This window comes from Gymnoscopelus microlampas (genome assembly GCF_963454915.1).
Source record: "Gymnoscopelus microlampas genome assembly, chromosome: 16".
Lineage (NCBI taxonomy): Eukaryota > Metazoa > Chordata > Actinopteri > Myctophiformes > Myctophidae > Gymnoscopelus > Gymnoscopelus microlampas.
In genome coordinates, this window is record NC_139953.1 from 10,151,109 (window position 1) to 10,173,300 (window position 22,192).

At 40.3% G+C, this 22,192-nt stretch overlaps 1 protein-coding gene across 1 annotated transcript in view; it reads right to left on the bottom strand.

Annotated features, from left to right (window-relative positions):
* LOC311063212 (snake venom 5'-nucleotidase-like) overlaps window positions 1-18,397 on the bottom strand; it is a 28,085-nt gene extending 9,688 nt beyond the window's left edge. The window contains exons 1-5 of the mRNA XM_084082498.1: window positions 18,010-18,397; window positions 13,765-13,984; window positions 11,464-11,652; window positions 827-1,027; window positions 85-239 (exon numbers count right to left, since the gene is read on the bottom strand). Of these exons, the coding sequence (XP_083938624.1) occupies window positions 85-239; window positions 827-1,027; window positions 11,464-11,652; window positions 13,765-13,984; window positions 18,010-18,372 (1,128 nt within the window). The 5' untranslated portion in view covers window positions 18,373-18,397. The remainder of the gene's footprint in view (window positions 1-84; window positions 240-826; window positions 1,028-11,463; window positions 11,653-13,764; window positions 13,985-18,009) is intronic.
* Between the last annotated feature and the right edge of the window lie 3,795 nt (window positions 18,398-22,192).

Here is a 22,192-nt window from a genome sequence, read left to right on the forward strand (position 1 = left end):
GTAAAAACAACAAATAAAGACATCAAAGGACAAGTGGCCTTGCCCCTAAAAAAGATAAAAGATTCCAGGCCCTGAAACACTCACCATGGCGTCACAGATGAGGTTTCCCAGGTTACACTCGCGGTAGCGGCATTCGTCAAACGTTCCGTTGAGATAGACGAGAGTCTTTCCCACGTACTTGGCGGAGTAGTTGGCCAAGCTCCTCTTCCACTCCTCCACTTCTGCACGGATAACGGGGTCTGGGAAGACAGGAGATAAACTACGTAAACAAACAAAAAAATAATACTTCTGTTTGTATAACTCACCCTCTGCTACAGTGCTGTCCAGTATAATAGGGTAATAACTAGGGGTACCACAGTTAATCGAACTAACTTATTGATAACTGATTTTAATAAAAAACTCAATTCTCAATTTTGGCAAAGCATTTTTGAATTCTCCGTTCTTTTATTAGCAACAATTGCAGATCTAGTAGTATCAAGTATTATATATAGGATTAACTAATTGTCACGTTAGATTTTTGCGTTGGCAATTCAAAAATAGCAGACATACAAGCTCACAGTCGCTGCGAGCTTGTACATCTGCTATTTTTGAACATTTAAAAAAAATCTTGAAAGTGTGAGAGCCACTGATTTAGAAGGCATTTGTTGAATCGTCCTCAGGTCTTAATGGGTTAAGTATAAAACAGGGCTTAAGTGTTTAGGATTTTTTTTTTTCACGGCAATTCATTGCTACATGAAAAATAAAACAAAAAAAGGCGCTTCTCGATTATTTGATCAAAAAACTATCAAAACATTTATGGATAGTTGCAGCCCCGGTATGAACTCACCCTCTGCCACGGTGCTGTCCAGTAGAATAGGGTTGCCCGTGGAGCGCAGCACGTTGCCGGCTTCATCAAAGCTCACGCGCAGGTATCCCAGATACTTCCCAAAGGCATAGGCCTGAACCACGGGGACGTCTTTACCGCTGTAATCTGACCGCACCAGGAAAGGATAGGGCCCTGCCGGTTGCTCAGAGGAGGGAGGTGATCCTATCAGGAGAGAGATAGCGGGAAAAAAAAAGGTCACGTCTCTGTACATCTTTGTAGGCTACAATTTATAATTCAAATGTAGGCATTTAGCAGACACTCTTATCCAGAGTGAAGGTAAATAATCAAATACATTGTAGTGCCTCAAAAAAATAGGATACCAGCTAAACCAGTGGTTCTCAAACTTTTTCATGTCAAGGACCCCCAAAATGATATGTATTTGGCCGCGGACCCCCATCTCAAAATATTTTGTTCCAGGGACCCCCCAGAAGCAAAGCTTTGAGATACAAATGTTCGCTTTAAAAATATGTATTCAAAGGTTTGCACACATTTTCAAGAGTTTTCAAAAATAGCAGATCTACAGGCTCAGTGGTTACAACTATTGTGTTATATTAACACATTTTTTCTGGGGACCCCCTGGAACCCCCCACGCACCCCTGGGGGTTCCCCGGACCCCACTCTATATTGTATAAAATTGTGTTTCAGATGAGATTTTATTTTTATTTTTACTTTTTCCCCTCTACACCTATAGCCTCTTTGCCAAAAATAGTCTGCTATTTTTGGCTAAAGTTCTCCTCAGAAAAGGGGATGCTAGGGTTCAAGTGGTTAAGGTAAAAAAAAGAAATATCACACAAAGATTTGGCGGACCCCCTGTACTAGCTCTGAGGACCCCCTAGGGTTCCCGGACCCCCTGTTGAAGACCCCTAAGCTAAACAATGAAACTAGCATCTGTCTAATCAACATGCCATCTACAGTAAATAACATTCTGTACATTTGAAACTATAGGATTCCAGGGTAAACAATGAACTTAGCATATGCCTAAACAACATGCTATCTAAATCAGTGGTTCTCAAAAGTGGGGTCTGGATCCCAGGGGTCCTTGAGGGGGTTCCAGGGGGTCCTCAGTAAAATGTTTTAATATAGATGTAGCTGTTTAACCACTTTAACCCTACATACATACATAGGCTATTTGAAAACAGCCGATGTACAGGCTCACAATGCGTTGCGATTTTCAAAAAATAGTGAAAAAAAAACTAAACAGATGTTAATATTGGGGTCCTTGACATGAATATGTTTGAGTTGTACAATGTACAGATGTTTTCTGCACATTGAAACTATAGGATACCAGGTAAACAATGAACCTAGCATCTGTTTAAAATGACGTTATGTATATGAATCACATTCTTAACATTTGTGGTGTCGAGAAAAACTAGTCTAAGAAACAAAGAGAAACAAATGAGAACATTATGTCTGCATAGTAGGTATATATCTTGGTCAGTCGTTGGCATCAGTGGAAAGAACAGATGGCAAGGAGGAGGGGTACAGGGAGAGTGAAGGTTGAGTCTGAAGAGGTGAGTCTTCAGATTATGGCGGAAGATTGGGAGTGAGTCTGCGGTTCTGACTGCCATGGGAGTTTATTCCACAGTTTGGGAGCCAGGAGGGAGAAGAGTCCGGAACGTGTGGAGCGTTGTCCAGGCTGTTTTACACCGCAATTGCCATAGAAATGGCCAGGCTTCAATAAACAGCAGCCAACAACTTTGACTTTAGACAAACTACTATATGTTTTTGTTTTATTTCAGAACAGAACAGGCCCCATATTATGATGCTCTGCAAAATAGTATCAGTCCAGGAAATTCCAGGAAAACAGGAGACCTGATTTCATGTAATTTCTCATTATTTAATATCATAAAGTGTGGTTCTGGTTTATATCATTATGCTCTCTCTCTCTCTCTCTCTCTCTCTCTCTCTCTCTCTCTCTCTCTCTCTCTCTCTCTCTCTCTCTCTCTCTCTCTCTCTCTCTCTCTCTCTCTCTCTCTCTCTCTCTCTCTCTCTCTCTCTCTCTCTCTCTCTCTCTCTCTCTCTCTCTCTCTCTCTCTCTCTCTCTCTCTCTCTCTCTCTCTCTCTCTCTCTCTCTCTCTCTCTCTCTCTCTCTCTCGGCTGTCCTTTTTGTTTCTTTTTCCCTAAAATGCAATTAGCCACACGCTGTGTTCTTCAAAGAAGGACAAAGTGTTCTTCAAAGAAGGACAAATCAGAGTACACACTCTGCACTGGGATCTACAGTACATCACAAGTATTCAAGGGCCCCTAGGTGGTTCTCGGAGTCACTGTCATCTTTTTTTTCTGATTTTTTTGTTTTGTTTTTAATTCTGAAAATATGCATGAATCCAACATACTATTAGCAAATATAAATTGTAAGAAAGACTACCAAACTATACCCCCCACTGTGTCTATTAAAAGTGTACATACTTCATATAATTACAAATATGAATGATAATGATTCATAGATAATAAAAAGCCTGTCAACAGAACATACTGTAGCAAGTTCACACTTTTGAGTGTTACTTGCATAATGTCCTATAAAGTAAACCACAACTTACACCCACATATGTCTGAGAAATGTTTACATTTCCTTCTTCTGCTGCGTGTCTTTAAAAGTGTTGCATAGCTAGTGCTGACAACTCAATTTGCTATTTTCATGCCTTTTATACTCTGGTTTTAACAAGAAACATGGAGACTGCCATGCTCAACTAAATGTTTTCAGACTTATCATCAGGATGAGAAAATAAAGCAACCTAACCTACATTGTACTGAATGAGAGCAGGGTGGAAAGCAACTGTGGTTCAGCAAGACCGATATTTTAATAAGAGAAGGGCGATTTCTCCTATGAAAGCAAACAGACAGGCTCCTATGTGTGCACCTGATGGAGGCACTGCATGCTACACAGGGACTAGTAGGGAGTCACTTGTAGCGTTGCCAAATAAATGACTAAATTAGTGCGGAATAGGCTCTATGCACAGCAGCCATATTATCACTTCCTTCACAGGTGTTACCAATGATACTAATGAAGGCTCTGTTCCATTTAGTCTAGCACAGTGGTTTCCATGACCCCCACAACTCTGAGAGTGTACAAATGGAACCAAATGGACCCTTACGGGTCCATTTGGTTCCATTTGTACACTCTCAGAGATACACACCTGTAAGGGGCCATTTGGAAGCCCATGAGGGTCCCTGGACCCCAACTGTAGACCCACTAGTGTAACAGAGTGTTTCCAGTGGGCCAACATGCACAATATCAGCACCCTGGCTCTGTTTGACCAGAATGGAACAGAGCCTTCATTAGTATCATTGGTAACACCTGTGAATGTCTTCATAATATGGCTGCTGTGAATAGAGCCTATTGTCAGATGTCATGAAAGCTGTGAAGAAGCTGTGAAGACACACACTGCTCCACTTCACCATTCTGAGGTTTGATGGATTCCACACAGAACAGTGTTCTCACGCATGTTGAAGTTATGTGTCTAGTCCAGGGGTCATCACCATGCCAGCTTGTGACGGACATACAAAATAACTGGTCAATCATTTTACCAGAAGCCCAAATGACTAGCGCTAAATGTAAACTAATGGACTCGTAATGTGCCATAGTGTCTATGCTAGTGTGCTACACATTAGAACTATTAGACTAGTACGTCTGCATAAACGCTAGTGCCACAAATACAGAGCCACTATAAAAACGATCCACAAGCTCACAACGAAACACATTTGTGCCAATTCAAGAAGGTTAGAACAGAAAGGCCCTCCTCTGTGCCCAAACAGTTTCATTGTGGGCATGAGATCTATTTAGCCACTTTCTTTTCATCTTATTATAGACCCCTAATTCAAATAATGCAAAGAGAATAAGTCAATAGTTTAATATGTATAATTATGAACAAAAGTGTAATGCACATCAAACAATAATACAAACATTATTTATGATTAACATACTGATGATTGCACTTGACTTGATATTTATATATGGCAATGGTTAAAATATCAGTTCCTTAGTTTATATTTCTTTTTCTCAGTCTGCTGGAAATGTCTAGTCAAATGACGTGTGGTTTGTCCGCAAGTGTCTTTCCAAATTATCTTTCTTCCCCATCACTGTGCAGTTCTTGCTGATGAGACAAATACTTACAGTACAATAACGATGAGAGAGCTCTATCCAGTTCCATGTATGGTAAACAAATATATATGGCTGAGATTTCAGTTCCTTTTTGTCAGTTCTCAGTCTGCTGGAAAGGTCAAGTCAATTGATTTATGTTTTGTCAGAAAGTGTCTTTCCAAGTTCCCTTTCTTCACTTACTGCATAGTTGTTGCACTTCATTCCCATTCCCAAACTCATTCAACTGATGTCTTGTCTCATTAGATGTGGTTGAAAATGTTTAGTAGCTTAATAAACAGGTAACACATGTGTAACATTGATGTGCTGCCAGGGTCAATCCTGTGTTAATTCACACTGCCCCACTCATTTGTTAGTTTCAAGAGTTGTGTTTTTTTTGTGTGTGTTTTCAGGTGGGGGCCCGTGGCCAGATACAGATGTCCATAACAGGAACGTGTTTGAAAACCACTGCACTAGGAGAACCTGTCAGGAGTATGAAGGCGCAGTGGTGTGGTCAGCTTAGTGCTGCGTTCACACGCGCAGATAGATACAAAGATACAGTCTACCATTCCATTTCAATGGAGGCCAGTGACATGAAGATACACAGCAACATCCGACGTTTGCAGCCGCTACGAAAGATACAGAGCTACAAATTCAATTGGAGCTGGGTTCTGCTTCCAGATACAAATATACAAAACTACAACTGTAGCTCCGATGACGCAGCGCTTGATGACGTCAACTACCGTGTTGAGCAGGGGTGGGCTGCCGGTGGAGCCTAGTGCTCCACTAGCTCTGAAGGTGCAAATGCGTGGCCGCCAGAGAGCTGTCAACGCGCCGTCAACATCTAACAACAGATCTATACCTGGCTGCTTTGATTGATTGATTGAAAATGTTATTAGGCAAAAGAATGTAAAACAACACAGTTACATTTATAATACTTTTGTCTAAAAGGTCCGACCAAAAAAGTCCTTGCGGACTTGTTTCCGTTGGGGTCCTTGAATAAGTTTCATAGACATATATAGTAGCAACCAACAGTTCAAATATCAACATAAAAATACAGAGAAAAAATACCACTATGTACAAAAAAAAAGCATGAAAAAAAAATACCGGGAAACTGGTTCTACCTCCTCTTATGGACTCCAGAAAGATGAGTTTTTAGGGCTGTTTTGAATGAGCCCAGCGAACTGCATTTTTTGAGGGATGGGGTTAGACTATTCCATACCTTGGTGGCCGTGCTGTAGAAGGAGAATTTGCCCATGTTTGTTTTATGGGTGGGTGTTACCAGATTGTTGTTTACGCTGTAGAAGGAGAATTTGCCCATGTTTGTTTTATGGGTGGGTGTTACCAGATTGTTGTTTACGCTCCCTCTAGTTTCATGACTGTGGGTGGGTGTCACTAAATTTTTGGAGGTATTTAGACAAATATGCGGGTATAGGGGGCATTTCGGGCATTTCGGGCTTTGCATAACATTAGGCTACTCGAGAAAAGCCATGGAATTGAATGTGTTTACATTCCTCTCACAATGAGAGACAATTGGTCCCTGCACTGCAGAGTGCGGAAGGGGATTCAGCCAGATGAATTTAATCATCACCCCAATCCGTACAAAGGTGTCAGCCTTAATATTGTTCATCAAGTTACAGTACATGGGCCACCCATAGATGACTGGGACCCTACAGATTATGTGATAACTTGGATGAGATCCCATCGCTTAGGACCCAAGAGCGAGGGCTGAACCAGACACTCTAACGAGTGCAACTAAATAATAAGAAATATAATTACATTTAAAAAAAACTGGTTTGCATGCAGTATTTCAACTAGCACTGAGATGAGCGGCTATGTGCACATGCGTGCGGGTGCGTGTGCACTGTGCAGTGCACGTGGCGTCATTACAATAGAGCTCCACTAGCTCAAAGATCCACAGCACACCCAGGCTGGTGTTGAGCAACACTAATACCAAGCGACACATGTTCACCCGTGTGAACGCAGCATAAGGGAGTCAGCTGGCAGGTTCTCGTCCCACACCATGCCAGTGCACTGGATCACAAACCCAGGCGATGGGATCGGGGAGAGACTTCCCCAGAGGTCAAATTGGAGGGGTTGAGGCGAGAACATCCTCAACCAACTGACCTTTTAGAGATGTACTGTACTGATGCATATTTAACCCATTAAAACCTGAGGCCGATTCTACAAACGTCTTCTAAATCATTAAAAATATTTTTCTGAAAAACTCAAGTTTAGTGGTGCTCCAACTTTTTCATGTCAAAGACCCCCAAATTTATATACATGTAATTTGGCCGAGACCCCCATCTCAAAATATTTTGTTCCAGGGACCCCCCAGAAGCAAAGATTTGAGTTAAAAATGTCAGCTTTAAAAGAATATATTCAAAGTTTTGCACACATTTTCTGGATTTTTCAAAAATAGCAGATCTACAAGCTCGTAGCGCGGCACGAAGTGACGCGCTATGAGCTTGTATATCTGCTATTTTTGAATAGCCAAAGTATAAAATAGTGCTTTTTAGCTCAAATCTAGAATGACACAGATGCTTTCCCGTTCTTAATGGGTTAAAAAAAGACAGTTGCAACTACATAAACAAGGATACAGTTGTGTTCTGTAGTTGCCTGTTGACTATACCATGTTTTCACATAGCTCAAGGCTCAAGGCTACATAAACAAGAATATTTCCCAGCTAATATTTAACTAAAGACTAAAGGCTGACATACATTGTGAGCTTTTTAAATCTTTCCTTCCGGTATTTTGCTCTAATAAGTCTGAGGTTTGAACTCTGAACCTCTTCTATGAGAGGCACATAATGTTACCACTGCACCATTGTGTCATTGGTGGAAAAAGTACTCAGATATTTTACTTAAGTAAAAGTATCAATACTGCAATATAGAAATACTCCGTTACAAGTAAAAGTCCGGAATTCAAAATTGACTTGAGTAAAAGTACAAAAGTATTAAAGTATTGGTATCAAAATGTACTTAAAGTACCAAAAGTAAAAGTACTAAAATGTTTGAAAATAGCAGATCTACAAGCTTACAACGTGTCGCGATGCGACGCGTTGTAAGCTTGTAGATGTTCTATTTTCAAATAACCTATGTATAAAATAGGACTAAAGTGGTTAATGTATGTTTCATAATATAACAATTGATAATTGCAAAGTAACTAGTAACTAAAATGTTCTAATAATTGCAGTGGAGTAAAAGTACAATATTTGCCTCTGAGATGTAGTGGAGTAGAAGTAAAAGTACTGAAAATTGGAAATACTCCAGTAAAGTAAATATACCTCAAAATTGTACCTAAGTACAGTACTTGAGTACATGTACTTAGTTACTTTACACCACTGCATCGTGTTTTGTATTTTCTCCATTGTCCAGTATGCTCTTCAGTAAGAGATTAGAGCCTGGTGGACAATCTCCAACCTCATCCTTGGGTTTTGAACCGCAAACCTTCTGTTTACAAAACACTGTATCTCCTGCACCACAGAGGCACGGTCAATATTGGTGACAACTAAATACTTAAACCCATAGCATTTAGATGCACAAAGGCCTTTGCATTTCTGGGGCACTGACATATCTCTCCTGCACCACAGACGGACTGGAGGTTTTGATGACAAGTAAACACTCGTAGGATTGGGTACGAAGTGAAAATTACAGGTCTGACACGTACCATCTGTGCCACAGATGAACTGGTGGTGACACTAAATATATATCTACCCTCATATTTTCATATAGCACATGGGACAACTGATGTTGTACTTTTTTACAAATCTATGTTCTTCTCAATGAAAGAGTATAAAGCTCTTTATAGCATTTAGACAATTTAATTCAGTTTAAGCCAAAACATATTTTCATATCAGTGCCCCTAGGACAGTGGTTCTCAAACTTTTTCATGCCAATTAAGGACCCCCAAAACGATATGTATTTGACAGCGGACCCCCATCTCAAATATTTTGTTCCAGGGACCCCCAGAAGCAAAGACTTGAGTTACAAATGTTTGCTTAAAAAAATATATATATTCAAAGGTTTGCACAAATGTTCAAGATTTTTCAAAAATAGCAGATATACAAGCTCATAGCGTGGCACAAAGTGCCGCGCTATGAGCTTGTATATCTGCTATTTTTTAATAGCCAAAGTATAAAAGGTTAAAATGATTGTGATGCTATATTACCACATTTTGCTGGGGACCCCCTGGTACCCCCACAAGGACCCCTGGGGGCCCCCGGACCCCACTTTGAGAACCCTAGGACACTAGGGACCCTCATTCGATATGAGGGTGCATGGCCTATAATAAAAGTCCCTTTGGATGTCCAGGACGTAAAAAAAAAAGAAAAGCCTAGAAGAGTGAATGTCCCTCACTCATTCACTGATCGGATTAATGTGACATGTAGTCAAAGCAAATAACAGCTTCTTTAGCTGAAGTCTCTCTGGGAGAATGACACAAACAATTCTTTGATGTGCACTGAATAAGAAATGAGGGGGAGGGGGAGTAAGAAGCAGAATGTATCCAAATCTAAAAGGAGCAAATGTAAAATAGGCTAAATAAACGAATTAAAAAAAATCTTCAAAAATATACAAAAATAAAATTGAAAATTATTTTTGCATTAAACTGCCCCCGCAAGTACAATTTATTCAAAAGGCTACTTAAGTAAATGAGGCGGACCTCTGGTTATTTATAAGCCCGCACAGCACAGTCAGCATGTTAATGTTGGACCACTGCACCACGGAACACCAAACCACAGTGACGACACTCCAAAGTTTCCTTCCACCAACACAAGGAGCAGACACACAGCACACACCCATTTGACTCACTTCAACAGTTTCATTCCAAATTTAGATGCCATTTAACCTCCTAAACCTATTCGTCATTGACTGGGGTCCCCCACGGTCTGTAGGTGACGTGTTCCCCTCCTTTGTTCCCTAGTAGTCTACACCAAATGTCTTTAAAGAAAATAGCCGATCTACACACTTTGTGAGCTTGTAGATCGGCAGTTTTCCGCCTATTATGACCCCAGAATGGGGAGGCTAGGATTCATGTGGTAAAAAAAATAAAAGGAAAAAAATAAACCTTCAATCTACTGTTAACTATGTGTTGCTGTCATGGAAAATGTAATGACTATGAGTTAATATAGAACTTATCAACTGACCAGGGGTGTTTTCTTAGGGAATGGACGCAGCTGGAATAATGCAATCAGGTGCATACTGTATCAGAAAAAGTCAAAAGACTACGGTACAATTGCACAAGAATATTGCAATGGCCACAACCACTTCTCTCCCCCAACAGGCCGACAGTAAACAAATGCGTCTGTATGTTAGCAGGAGGCTGGACAGTTTTAAAGCATGTCTTTTTGCACTTCCAAAAAAGGTAAAAGGTCAAAATACCGCTGCAAGACTTCTGTCAACAACAGGAAGACAGCTCCTGATGAATTGAATACATAGGACCACAACGGATTGTGTTATCCTCTTAGCCCAAATGTATGGCTGTACCCCATGCTGTTTGCATTTATGTCAAACAAGGCTGCTGCGGATGGAGTGTTAAAATTCACGGCTGAGGAGACACTGGAGTGTATCCAGACAGTAAGAGCTGCGTCAATGGGCCGGCCGCCAGCACGGAGGCCAATGTTTTCAAATCAACTCCCTCCTCGCACTGTCAGGAAATCCCAGACTATACTGGCCATTTAATCTTTGACGTCTCTATCTTCAGATGTCTGTCCTATTGGCATCCATGGTGGAGTTTTTGCGACAAAAAACAAAGACAGTCGGTGCGAGATATAGGGTTAAACCCTATAAAATGTTGCTTCTATAAACCCATTAAGACCGGGAACGCACCTGTGTAACCAGTTAAACCATTATTTTACACTTTGGCTATTCAAAAATAGCAGATATACAAGCTCATAGCATTATGAGTATTATTAGTAACGTTTTGCAACTCAAATCTTTGCTTCTGGAGGTCCCTGTAACAAAATATTTGACAAATCTTCGCTTTAAAAATATATATATTCAAAATTGTGCACAAAATGTTTTTTTCCCCAAAAAAATAGCAGATCTACAATTTGCTATTTTTTTAAATAGCCAAAGAAATCTAAAATGACAGAGGTGCATTGCCGGCTTGAATGGGTTAAATTAATCTAATAAGCGTGTGTGACCATCCCTCTCAATTTCTGTAATCACCACCTCTTAAAGCAACAACATCGTACATTCCATGGGGAGTAAAAATAGCATAAGTATGCTCATATCTCCGTAACGGAAGCTCCGACAGGCATGGTTGACAACTCGTTGGATTCGGGAGCTCACCCCTGATACGATGGTGCCTGGGGCCCCCCACAGGGCTCTCTGAGTCGGGTAGAGCCAGCGCAGGGGTCCCTGGGCACTTCCAGAGTGGGGAAATGTCTAAAAACATAAAGTGTTTTTTGCCCTCTGGCTTGACAAACCTCCCCAGCCTGGGACAGAGGCTCGTATGTGATCCTTTATGTAGGCGGCCTTCACCGATGCAGTTCACAGTGTCAGACTGTTGCGTAACATACCTGTATATAGGAAGGTGTTGGAGTGCCCGCCGATTACGACGTCCACGCCTCGGAGCTTCTTGGCGATCAGTCGGTCCACAACGAAACCAGAGTGACCCAGGGCAATGATCTTGTTGACGCCCAGCGTCAGAAGCTTGTCCACGTGGGGCTGCATGGAGCTCACCTCATCCTCAAACTGCATGTGTGGCCCTGAAGGAAGGCAACCAAGGTTAGTGAAGGCAAGTGACAAGTTAAAAGTGTACTTTTTTTTACCTCTGAATTATACACCCTGTGATGCCTTGAATACATGGACATTATTTCGTTTTTGTCCCATTCCTTTACAGTGAATGAAGAATACAAACATTTTGAAGAAAGTAGTGAATAGGGTTCAGTTCTTTCTAGCTAGCTTCTAGGTAGAAGGAGAAGGCAATTCTCTGAATGTACAGTAGTTGTCTATTGACACTGCAGTGTTGGGCAAATGCCAGGCCTCCTCCTATTGTTACAGTATTGGAAATATCACTGCCATCATTCCTGTTTTCCTCAACACTCCATGCATTCCAAGTGCAAGCACAATTTCCATATAGGGACACTCACCCTCACCACCCCTTCACTATTTGAGGGGATAGACATAATGGTCACAAAGACACTCACTCAAAATGTCTTTCTTTGTAAATCAGCCGCATTGATCATTTGTTATTATTTATTTCATTTCAACACTGCCTAGAAAAAAAAGATAGGGGGCCCGATTAACAACAGCAAAACTATATCCAATATCTCTTTATGAACTCTAACACAGCTTTCAAGGCATAATCCAAGTGTCACTGCAGTTGTGTCCTCATTACTTCAAAAACGCAGTTTTTGAATTCGCTTCTATTTCACCGGTATAAACCATGTCATGCATGAGGCGAGGAACGCTTCAACGTGAGCCCAGTTCACACGCATGCGTGCGCCCAGGCGTGTGCACTGTTTGTGCATGAGATGATTAAGCCCATAAGTCATTTTAAGCCCAGTCTACACCAACGCAACTGCTGCAGTTGCAAACGACTGTATACTTGTATACGAGATACTTGAATTATACTCTGAGAGCTGTGAGTTTATAGTTTAGCACTTAGAGGTTTGCAAAAATGTAAAGTGCGTTATAAATAAAATGCATTATTATCATCATTATTATTTATTATAGTATAGATAGTTTTGCTGTTGTTAATCAGGGCTATTATTATTTTTATTTTTTTCCAATTCATCAAGTATTGTCTATTATCTTCTCATTTTTGGATTCTTCATTCACCGTAAAGGAATGTGACAAAAAAAATGTAAGAGTAATCTCCATGTATTCAAGGCTTCGCTATGGGAACATTAGCCAAAAAAAGCAGATCTACAAACTGACAACTCGTCGTAAGCTTGTAGATCTGCTATTTTTGGCAAAGAGATTTGGTGCAAACATAAAAAAAGTGGTCTAGGTACAGAGACAACCGTTTTACCAGTTTACAAAGTCTAGACCAGGGGTCTGCAGAGCCGTTGCTGTAGTCGACCAAACATGACACAATTACATTCTTACGTTTTCCAATATTGTCAAAATGTGTAGAATAAATAAAAAGTCAATATTTCTGTCAACAAAGATTTGCATCATAGCCCACGACACATTTATTGGCGACGAGCCAGACAGATGGCTTGCGAAAACAAACCGGTGTGATTCCAAACGAGAGAGAAAAAAAAAAAAGGATAACAGAGAATTTAATAGTTCATGGACAGAGTTGTGCACTTTCACTGCCAATACTGCTGGATTACCTGTATGTTTGATTAACATGCATTTGTAATAATAATAGCCAATGTTGACTTCAATTTAAGGCTCAAATATATTTGCGGCTCCAGACAGATTTTGTATGTATTTTTTTGGTCCAAAATGGCTCTTTTGACATTAAAGGTTGCTGACCCCTGGTCTACTCTAGACTAAGGCTTAAAGATAGGGTAAGTGATTTTTTATTTATCTTTTTGTTAAAAAGGTTAAAGTACTATATTCTGATAGTAATCATTGCTACAGAGTGTTTGTTTGGTCACAGGGGTCTCTCCAGCTCTTTAGTAAACACAATATAGTACAATTTCATGTAGGTGACACAATTTAAGCCAATCAGGAGAGAGTACTGAAAACGCATTTTCTGTTTAATAAAGAGCTGGAGAGACATGGGAGACTCCTTTTACTGAACAAACACTCTATAGCAATGAGTACTATCAGAATATAGAGCTATTTAACATTTATTTTAACTAAAGTAAATCACTTACCCTACCCTTAAGTGGTTAAGAGGAACCATCTATAGTTCCATGTACCTGGCTGTGACAACGCGGGGGTCTCCTCCGACGTGTATCCCACCACGCCGACTCTCTCTCCGTTCACGTGGAATATCTTGTAGGGGAAGTACAGGCCCTCCACCTGCGAGGCCAGGGTGTCGTCTGGTCGGACGTTAGCACTGAGCACCGTGCAGTTCACTTTGTGTAGGAACGGCTTGAGACCCTCCACTCCGTTGTCAAACTCGTGATTCCCCAGGGCCTGAAAGACAGAAAGACAGAAAGACAGAAAGAAAGAAAGAAAGAAATGTAAGCTACGTGGTGTAAAGTAACTAAGTACATTTACTCAAGTACTGTACTTAAGTACAATTTTGAGGTACTTTTACTTTACTGGAGTATTTCCTAACCTACCCCCCCCCCCCTCCCCCTCCCCTCCTCCTAAAACTGTCTATTGTACATATTTCTTGTTTTTCATACCAGTAACCTGTAAGCTGATTGTATGACGTTCTGCATAGTAGTGTATATTTGTATGTCTTCTTAAATGTCATCATGATTTGAGTGCACCGGGATCTCATTTTGAATAAGCCAAGTGCTTTTATGAGCGATCCAGTTTAGAGGACCTTGTATTGTGAATTGTACTTCCATGTACTGTTACCATGTCTTTCTAAATAAAGTATTCAATCAATCAATCAATTCCAATTGTCTATACTTTTACTTCTACTCCACTACATCTCGGAGGCAAATATTGTACTTTTACTCCACTACAATTATTTGAAAACTTTAGTTACTAGTTACTTTGCAGATAAGAATTATTACATTATAAAACATAGATGAACCACTTTAGCCTTATTTTATACCTAGGCTATTTGAAAATAGCCGATTGTGAGCTTGTAGATCTACTTTTTTCATACATTTTAGTACTTTAAGTACATGTTGATAACAATACTTTTGTACTTTTACTCAAGTCAATTTTGAATTCCGAACTTTTACTTGAGAGTACTTTGCAGTATTGATACTTTTACTTAAGTGTAACATTTGATTACTTTTTCCACCACTGGCTACGTTGTTATACTATAACTACTAAGAGTTAGCCTGGCTAGAGTGAGCCTGGCTCCACCCCCTGAATCATTTGCCTCGCATTCAGGGTCTGGTGACGCTGTCGAAGGCGGGTGTTTCTCGGTTGAAAATCTGTACGACGAATCGGGATCGGGATAATCCAGTATGAACCAATCGCCAAAGAGTCTTTGAAAAAAAAAATGTGTCCACGCCCCCATCTCAGAAATCAGCTGCATTGAGAGGGCTTTCAGACTGAATAATGGAGTGAAACGAAAGGAAAATTCAGGCTGAGTGTCAGGCTAACTAAGAGTCACAATCACATCAAACTGTAATAATCCACTGTTCAACGTCGGGTCAGGGGACCACAAGGGGTCCACACACAAGGGGGTCAAACTCTGTGTGTGTACAAATGGAACCAAATGGACCCAGGTCCATTTGGTTCCATTTGTACACTCACAGAGTTACAGACCTGCAAGGGTCCATTTGGACGGCTGGTGGTCCCTGGACTCTACGGCATTGAGAGCCAGTGCTATGCTCCCTAATATACACTTGACATAATTAATACCGAATTTGGCCAGAGTCCACCAAAGGAGGCAAACAGACTGTTAGGAATAGTCTAAACTGTTTACGAACTACTATGCACTCTGTCTCTCTCTGCCTGGAACCGAAGATAAGCAGTTTGTGCATAGTAATGACTCCACTACATTTCTGGGAAGGGAAGAAGCACCGTATGTTATGAATTAACCACTTCAAACGGGGCAGAAGAGATTTTGGGCTCACATACACCACCAGGATGGAGGATGGTTCATCTTTTACTCATGTGGGACAACGGCCGTCGCAAGTTGATGATGTCATGTGTGGTCCAGCCCTATGGGATGTATGGAAGGCACGTGCTATTGCTAACATTGTTTTGATGCGCATATTAACCGTAGGAAGTATTCAGCTGTTGTTTAGTTGTTTAGGTTAAGTATGATTGTTTATTGCTGGACCACACATGGACAAATGACATCATCAACTTGTGACGGGCGCAAATAAAAGATGAACTATTTCTAAAATAAAAAACAATATCTAAGGTGTTTAGATTTTAAAATGATAGTTATAGTGGGCAATTATAATGTATTATGGTATAATAATAATATTTGATATTATTGTTTTGCGTGTACAGTAACTGCACACCCCTATTTGAATAGGAGACTTGAAAACAGTGGGGTGTGTGGCCTCACAATTACCAGGAATGGAAAAGGTACAGTAGTGGAAAGTAACTAAGCACATTTACAAGTACTGTACTTAAGTAAAATGAGGTAGCCTACTTTCTCTTTACTTTGGGTATTTACGTTTATCAATAATTTATACGTATTTACTACTCCACTACTTATCAGAGGCAAATGTTGTACTTTGTACTCTATTGCAATTATTTGACAGCTGCAGCTACTAGTTACTTTGCAGATTTAGATGATTTACAACCACTCAATCAATCAATTTTATACAGACTTTTTTGAAAAATCTTGACAAAATGTGAATTAGGACTTTCTGCATAATGAGTACTTTTATGTTTGGTACTTTAAGTTTTTTTTTTTCTATGGCAATACTTTTCTTCTTTTACTCTAAGTACAATTTTGAATTTAGAGCTGGCTACCTTTACTTAAGTAACTAGAAAGGTAGGTCACACGGTTGAACTTCCTCTACAGACCGACTGATCATGAGTCAGTATGTATGTATGTATCATACTAGTCATACTAGTAGTATGACAGGTCCTTTTTAGACCATGAGTCAAAGGTTTATGGAAAACTATCCAAAGATATACTAACAACCCATAGACAGACTCTGGCACAGAACTATTAGCTCAGTGGTACTCAAACGTTTTCATTTCAAGGACCCCCATATCTCCTGGAGTCTTCACATGACCACAAATAATGGAAATCTATAGTCCATCCACCGGAATGCTGATACATGTTTTTTCTGACCCATAAGGGGTCCATTTGGTTCCATTCGTAAACTCTTAAGAGATACAGACCTGTTAGGGGTCCATTTGAAACCCCTTCAAGGAGCCCTGAGGGTCCCTGGACCCCCACTGCATTAGCTCAATAGACCCCTTAACAGACGACGTCACACTGTATGCGCGCAATGAAACCCATTCTATCAGGTCTCGCTAGGACGCGCCTCACTAGCCAACACACAAGAGAGGGTTGGGGTATGCTGAAACCAGCGCACCCCAAAACAACAGGTTGGGAATTGATTGTGTGAAACAATCACCTGTGCTTTCAGTCTCAATGTTATTAAACAAATAATTGGTCTATAGTCCATTTTAACAGTCATTTGTGGTGATAAGGTGACAACATCAACTGGTGTAGGCATAACTTTGTAGAAAACAGTGGTGATTAATCCATTCATTCACAATTATTTAATTCAATATCTATATATAAACCAAATATCTTCAATGTTCTCATTCATTTGAAAGACATCCAGCCACTTGAGTTGCTGTATGAAGATAAATAAATAAATACATAAATAATGGAAATCTATAGTCCATCCACCCAAATGCTGATGCATGTTTTTTTCCTGAGTGAACTCAATTATGCTAATTACAGGCATGCAAACAGCCCCAAGGTGAAAAAGGTGACAACATGTTGTTTTCTTTTGGGTCAGGTGTCACACAATTGCCCTATTTGGGTTCAAAAAGGTGACTGTAGCTGAAAAGTGAATTTTTTGCATGTCTGTAATTAAAATTAACCGTCAATACATCATTTTGAGGTCTGGGTAAATGACTTGACTAATCTATATGTCTCGTTTAAGGCATTTCGTCAATTTTATTGTATTTGATAAAATAAACCTAGACCTAAGAATTGTCGCTTGTAGCCTAAGCAGTTGGTTTCCCAAACGTTTTAGCTGAAGACCCATGAAAGAGAAATTCGACGTTTGCCCGGAACCCAAACGAGTGAAAATAGCAGATCTACAAGCTCACACCAAGTCTCTTTGTGCCACATTGTGAGCTTGTAGATCTGCTATTTTCACATCTTAAACTTTTACATTTTTATTTATGGAAATTATTTGATTTTAAATGTATCAAAAGTAGTGATTTGTTTTTTTGTTTAAACTTTTTTAAACTCTTTTGAAACAATATTTCTTAAAATGTTCTAAAATGTAGGAAATGAAAAAAGGGGATATTTACGCGACCCATAAAAATGGGTCGCGGAAAAATAATATTTCATATCATATTCCAGGTATAGTTACCATGGCATCGTAACCCAGTCTGTTCATAAAGTGAGCCGCCTCCACGCCCTTGTACACGTTGAACCAGACCGTTCCTTGGAACTGATCGCCGGCGTCCAGTAGCAGCACGTTCTCCTCTCGGCTCCGGATCTCTTTGATCTTGGTCGCCCTCCGGGACACCCCGGCGAAACAGTCTCCCTTGGTGCTGGAGCACTTGCCCGACTCTCTGCTGGTCTCCTCCACCCGGGCGTGCACATCGTTGGTGTGCAGCAGGACCAGGTCCCACGCCGCGGACACGACAGAAACGTCCCACACCCCGACGACATACAGGCAGATCAGAAAGGTCTGGACCAAGTGTGCTGCCTCCATCATCATCTCACGCATCAACCATAATAAAGTGCCGCTTAAAACGCTATATAGTTGAACGAGGGGTTGGTACGCCGACACTGGCGACCTATAGAATCCTGCGACTCCAGGGTACGCTGTTTTTGGCTATGCCAAGTGGTTCTCACAGCTTTTAATTATTTATTTTCAAGGTCGGGACCCTCCATATAACTCACTCTGAGTTATACTGACCTGTAATGATGGTGTCCGACCATTTGGAACCCCCTCAAGGGGTCTCTGGGTCTGGGACTCCACTTTGAATAGGCTACCACTGGGATATATATAAATATATATATATATATATATATATATATATATATATATATATATATATATATATATATATATATATATATATATATATCATTTTTTTACGTGGCAGGCAAGGAAAGTGTATTTGTATAGGCCTATCACATTTCAACAAGGCAATTCAATGTGCTTTACATAACACATTAGGCTAAAGAAACATAATATGAAAGGACATTTGAATTCAGTAAAAGGGGAAGAAAAGAAGGTCATAACAGCAATCTCCTTAATAGGAAACACCTAAAGACACAAAAAACACACAATATAAAATGACTGTTGAATTCAATAAAAACAAAAAAAGTAAACTAAGACATATAAAATAAGAGAGTAGAAATAGCCTATACATTTCAGCAGAATACTTAAATGTGCATGTAAATCAGTGACAGCATAGCAAATCTAATTAAAGTGGCCTAGTGTGATGTCACTTTGTGACAGTCAGATGATCACATTCTTTGGTAAGGCTGCTGAAATGATGAATGTGTTTTTCACCACAGGGGCTCAAAGGCTTTTCTATAGCCTTCTGAAAAGTATATCCGAGTCCGACCAATACACCAAAGTCTTTGGCCAGTGGTTGTAAAAGTACTCACATTTTTTACTTAAGTAAAAGTATCGATACTCCAATGCAGAAATACTCTGTTACAAGTTAGAGTATTCAAAATGTACTTGAGTATAATTACAAAAGTATTGGCATCAAAATATACTTAAGTACTAAGAGTAATTGTACTCATTATGCACAATGTCTCATTTCACAAGTCTCCAAACGTATAAAATCCCTTGAAAATGGCAGAGCTACCAAGCTCACATCTACTACAAAATAACTAGTAGGTCGCCGCCTAACTAAAGTTTTCAAATTATTGTAGTGGAGTAGAAGTAAAAGTACTGAATATTGGAAATACTCCAGTTAAGTAAAAGTACCTCAAAATTGGCGGCGCGCGACACCGCCCTGCGACGGAACATAAATTAGGCTTTACTGGAATAGCAAAAAAAAGCGCCCTCTGCTGGGGGTAACAGCAGGCACTAGGTCACCAATATCAGTGTGACGTTAAAGATTCGACTCGAGTTGGGGTTTTACACTTTCACAGTTCACACTGAAATGATTGATGGTTTCGGAAGACACAGCTGTTAGCCAAGAAAGCCAAGAAAGGGGGGAGTATTTTTCTAAATACTTATTTCTATCACCCCCCCCCCCCCCCCCCAAAAGATGAAAATAAAACCTTTTTTTTCACAGAATGAAAAGAAAGAAAGAAAAAAAGAAAACATCTCCCCCACACAGTCACACTTTTGTGATTCCTTAAAGAAACGAACAACCCCCCCCCCCCCCCCCCCAAGGACAATGATAATAATAATAATTGAAGATGGTGCCTCCCAGGAAATCATAATTGTGTGTATGTCTGTGTGTGTGTGTGTGTGTGTGTGTGTGTGTGTGTGTGTGTGTGTGTGTGTGTGTGTGTGTGTGTGTGTGTGTGTGTGTGTGGATAGCTAGATATAGAATCTGCAGCAATACATGTTTCTTTTTACAGCATACAGATATATATACACAGCTGTGGCTGTCTCTTTTGTTTGTGAAAAGAATAGAATAGCACAGAGAAACATTTCCTGAGTGCTGAATGGTGCAGTTAGAGCAACCCATAGTAGGAAGCAGAAGAAGCAGTAAGCTGAAGCCAGCCTATACTTGTGGTTTTCTTTGAAGTGCAGGTCTGCATGTTGGGGACCACAGTGTAGGTGGGATGCATATAGCAACAAGTCACAGCTGGTTTCTTGTCAATGTTTGTGTGACATTGTCACATAATGTGCTCATTTGGGTCGGTAGCCTATGTCAGTAGTTCTCAAACTTTATCCTGCCAAGGACCCCCAAATTGATATATTTGGCCACGGAAAACCCAACTGAAAATGTTTTGTGCCAGGGGCCCCCAGAAGAGAAGATTTGTCTTAATTTCTTTTAATTATTCAAGATTTTCAAAAATAACAGATGTACAAGATTGCAGTGTGAGCTTGTATATCTGCTATTTTTGAATAGCCAACATATAAAATATGGATAAAGGGGTTATGATTGTAATGCTGTATTAACAAATTTGGCTGGGGACCGCCTGGAACCGCCTCAAGGATCCCTGGGGGTCCCCGAACCCCACTTTGACAACAACTGGCCTGTGTAATATAGGCCTATAAATGCATTTTTTAGTGTCTCATTTGAGTGTGTGTGTGTGTGTGTGTGTGTGTGTGTGTGTGTGTGTGTGTGTGTGTGTGTGTGTGTGTGTGTGTGTGTGTGTGTGTGTGTGTGCGCGCGGTGCGTGTACATCTTGTTGTACGTCCTGTTCTTATGTAGATAATGAGTAGCCTATGCATGTTTTCTGTCTGTAATACTGCATGCATATGTATGCTTCCTGTCACTGTGGTATGTGTATCTCTTCTGTGTGTACAGTATGTTTCCTACACATTTGTTTGTCCATGAGATCATGAGTTTCTCCACTAATTCAGTGGTTCTCAAACATTTTCATGCATTTGGATGCGGACCCGCCATCTGAAAATATTTTGTGCCAGGGACCCCTGGCACAAAATACACACACAAAATATATTTGTATACACAAATACAAGCTTAGTGTTGTTAAAAAGTTTCAAAAATCTTGCAAAATGTTCACACTTTTTAATGTTTTTCGCCTTGCATCATCGTGATTGTTGTGAGCTCGTAGATCGTCTATTTTCAAATAATCGATGTATTTACTGTAGAGTTAAAGCAGGGAACTTTGGCCAAAAATAGCTGATGAACAAGCACACAATGCATTGCGTTGCGACGTGTTGTGAGCTTGTAGATCGGCTATTTTCGGTCAAAGAGATTTGGTGTTGACATAAAAACGGTCCAAGTACAAAGTCAACTCAGGTTAAACTGATTATTTATTTATTTAGAAGGCCTTGTGTGGAAAGCTTCCTTTGTACTTATCGTCGCTTCTGAAACCTAAGGTTACAGGTCATTCAACACGTTCACAAACCCACATTAGATATACCAGTCCTCGTAAGAGCAGTGAACAAGGAAAGACTGCTTTCGTGTATTATGCTCCACACAAATGGAACAAACTTCAGGATTCTCTGAAACTGGTGCGATTGGTCTCAATTGAGACATTTAGGGTGCTTCTCGAGGACACACTACATAGTGATTGCACCTGCTTCATGTAACTATGTTTATTTGCAGCTGTGACACTGTAATATGATTCAAATGTTTGTTATTTGTCATCAGGGCGTCCCTGAAAAAGAGAGCTTGCTCTCAACGGGCTTCCCTGAATAAATAAAGGAAAAAGAAAGAAAGAAGATGCTATAAAAGAAGATGCTATATTAACACATTTTACCCGGGAGGAGACCCAACTTTGAGAACCAGTGCTTTAGGCTCCATGCACAGCAGTGGAAATAAGTTGGGCCTCTTCCTTACTTCCTTCACAGGCAGGGGCGTGCTGGGACCAAAATTCAGCTCGGCGAAACACCGGGAAAAGAGAGAGTCCGAAACAGAGTCACTCTGCTACACCAG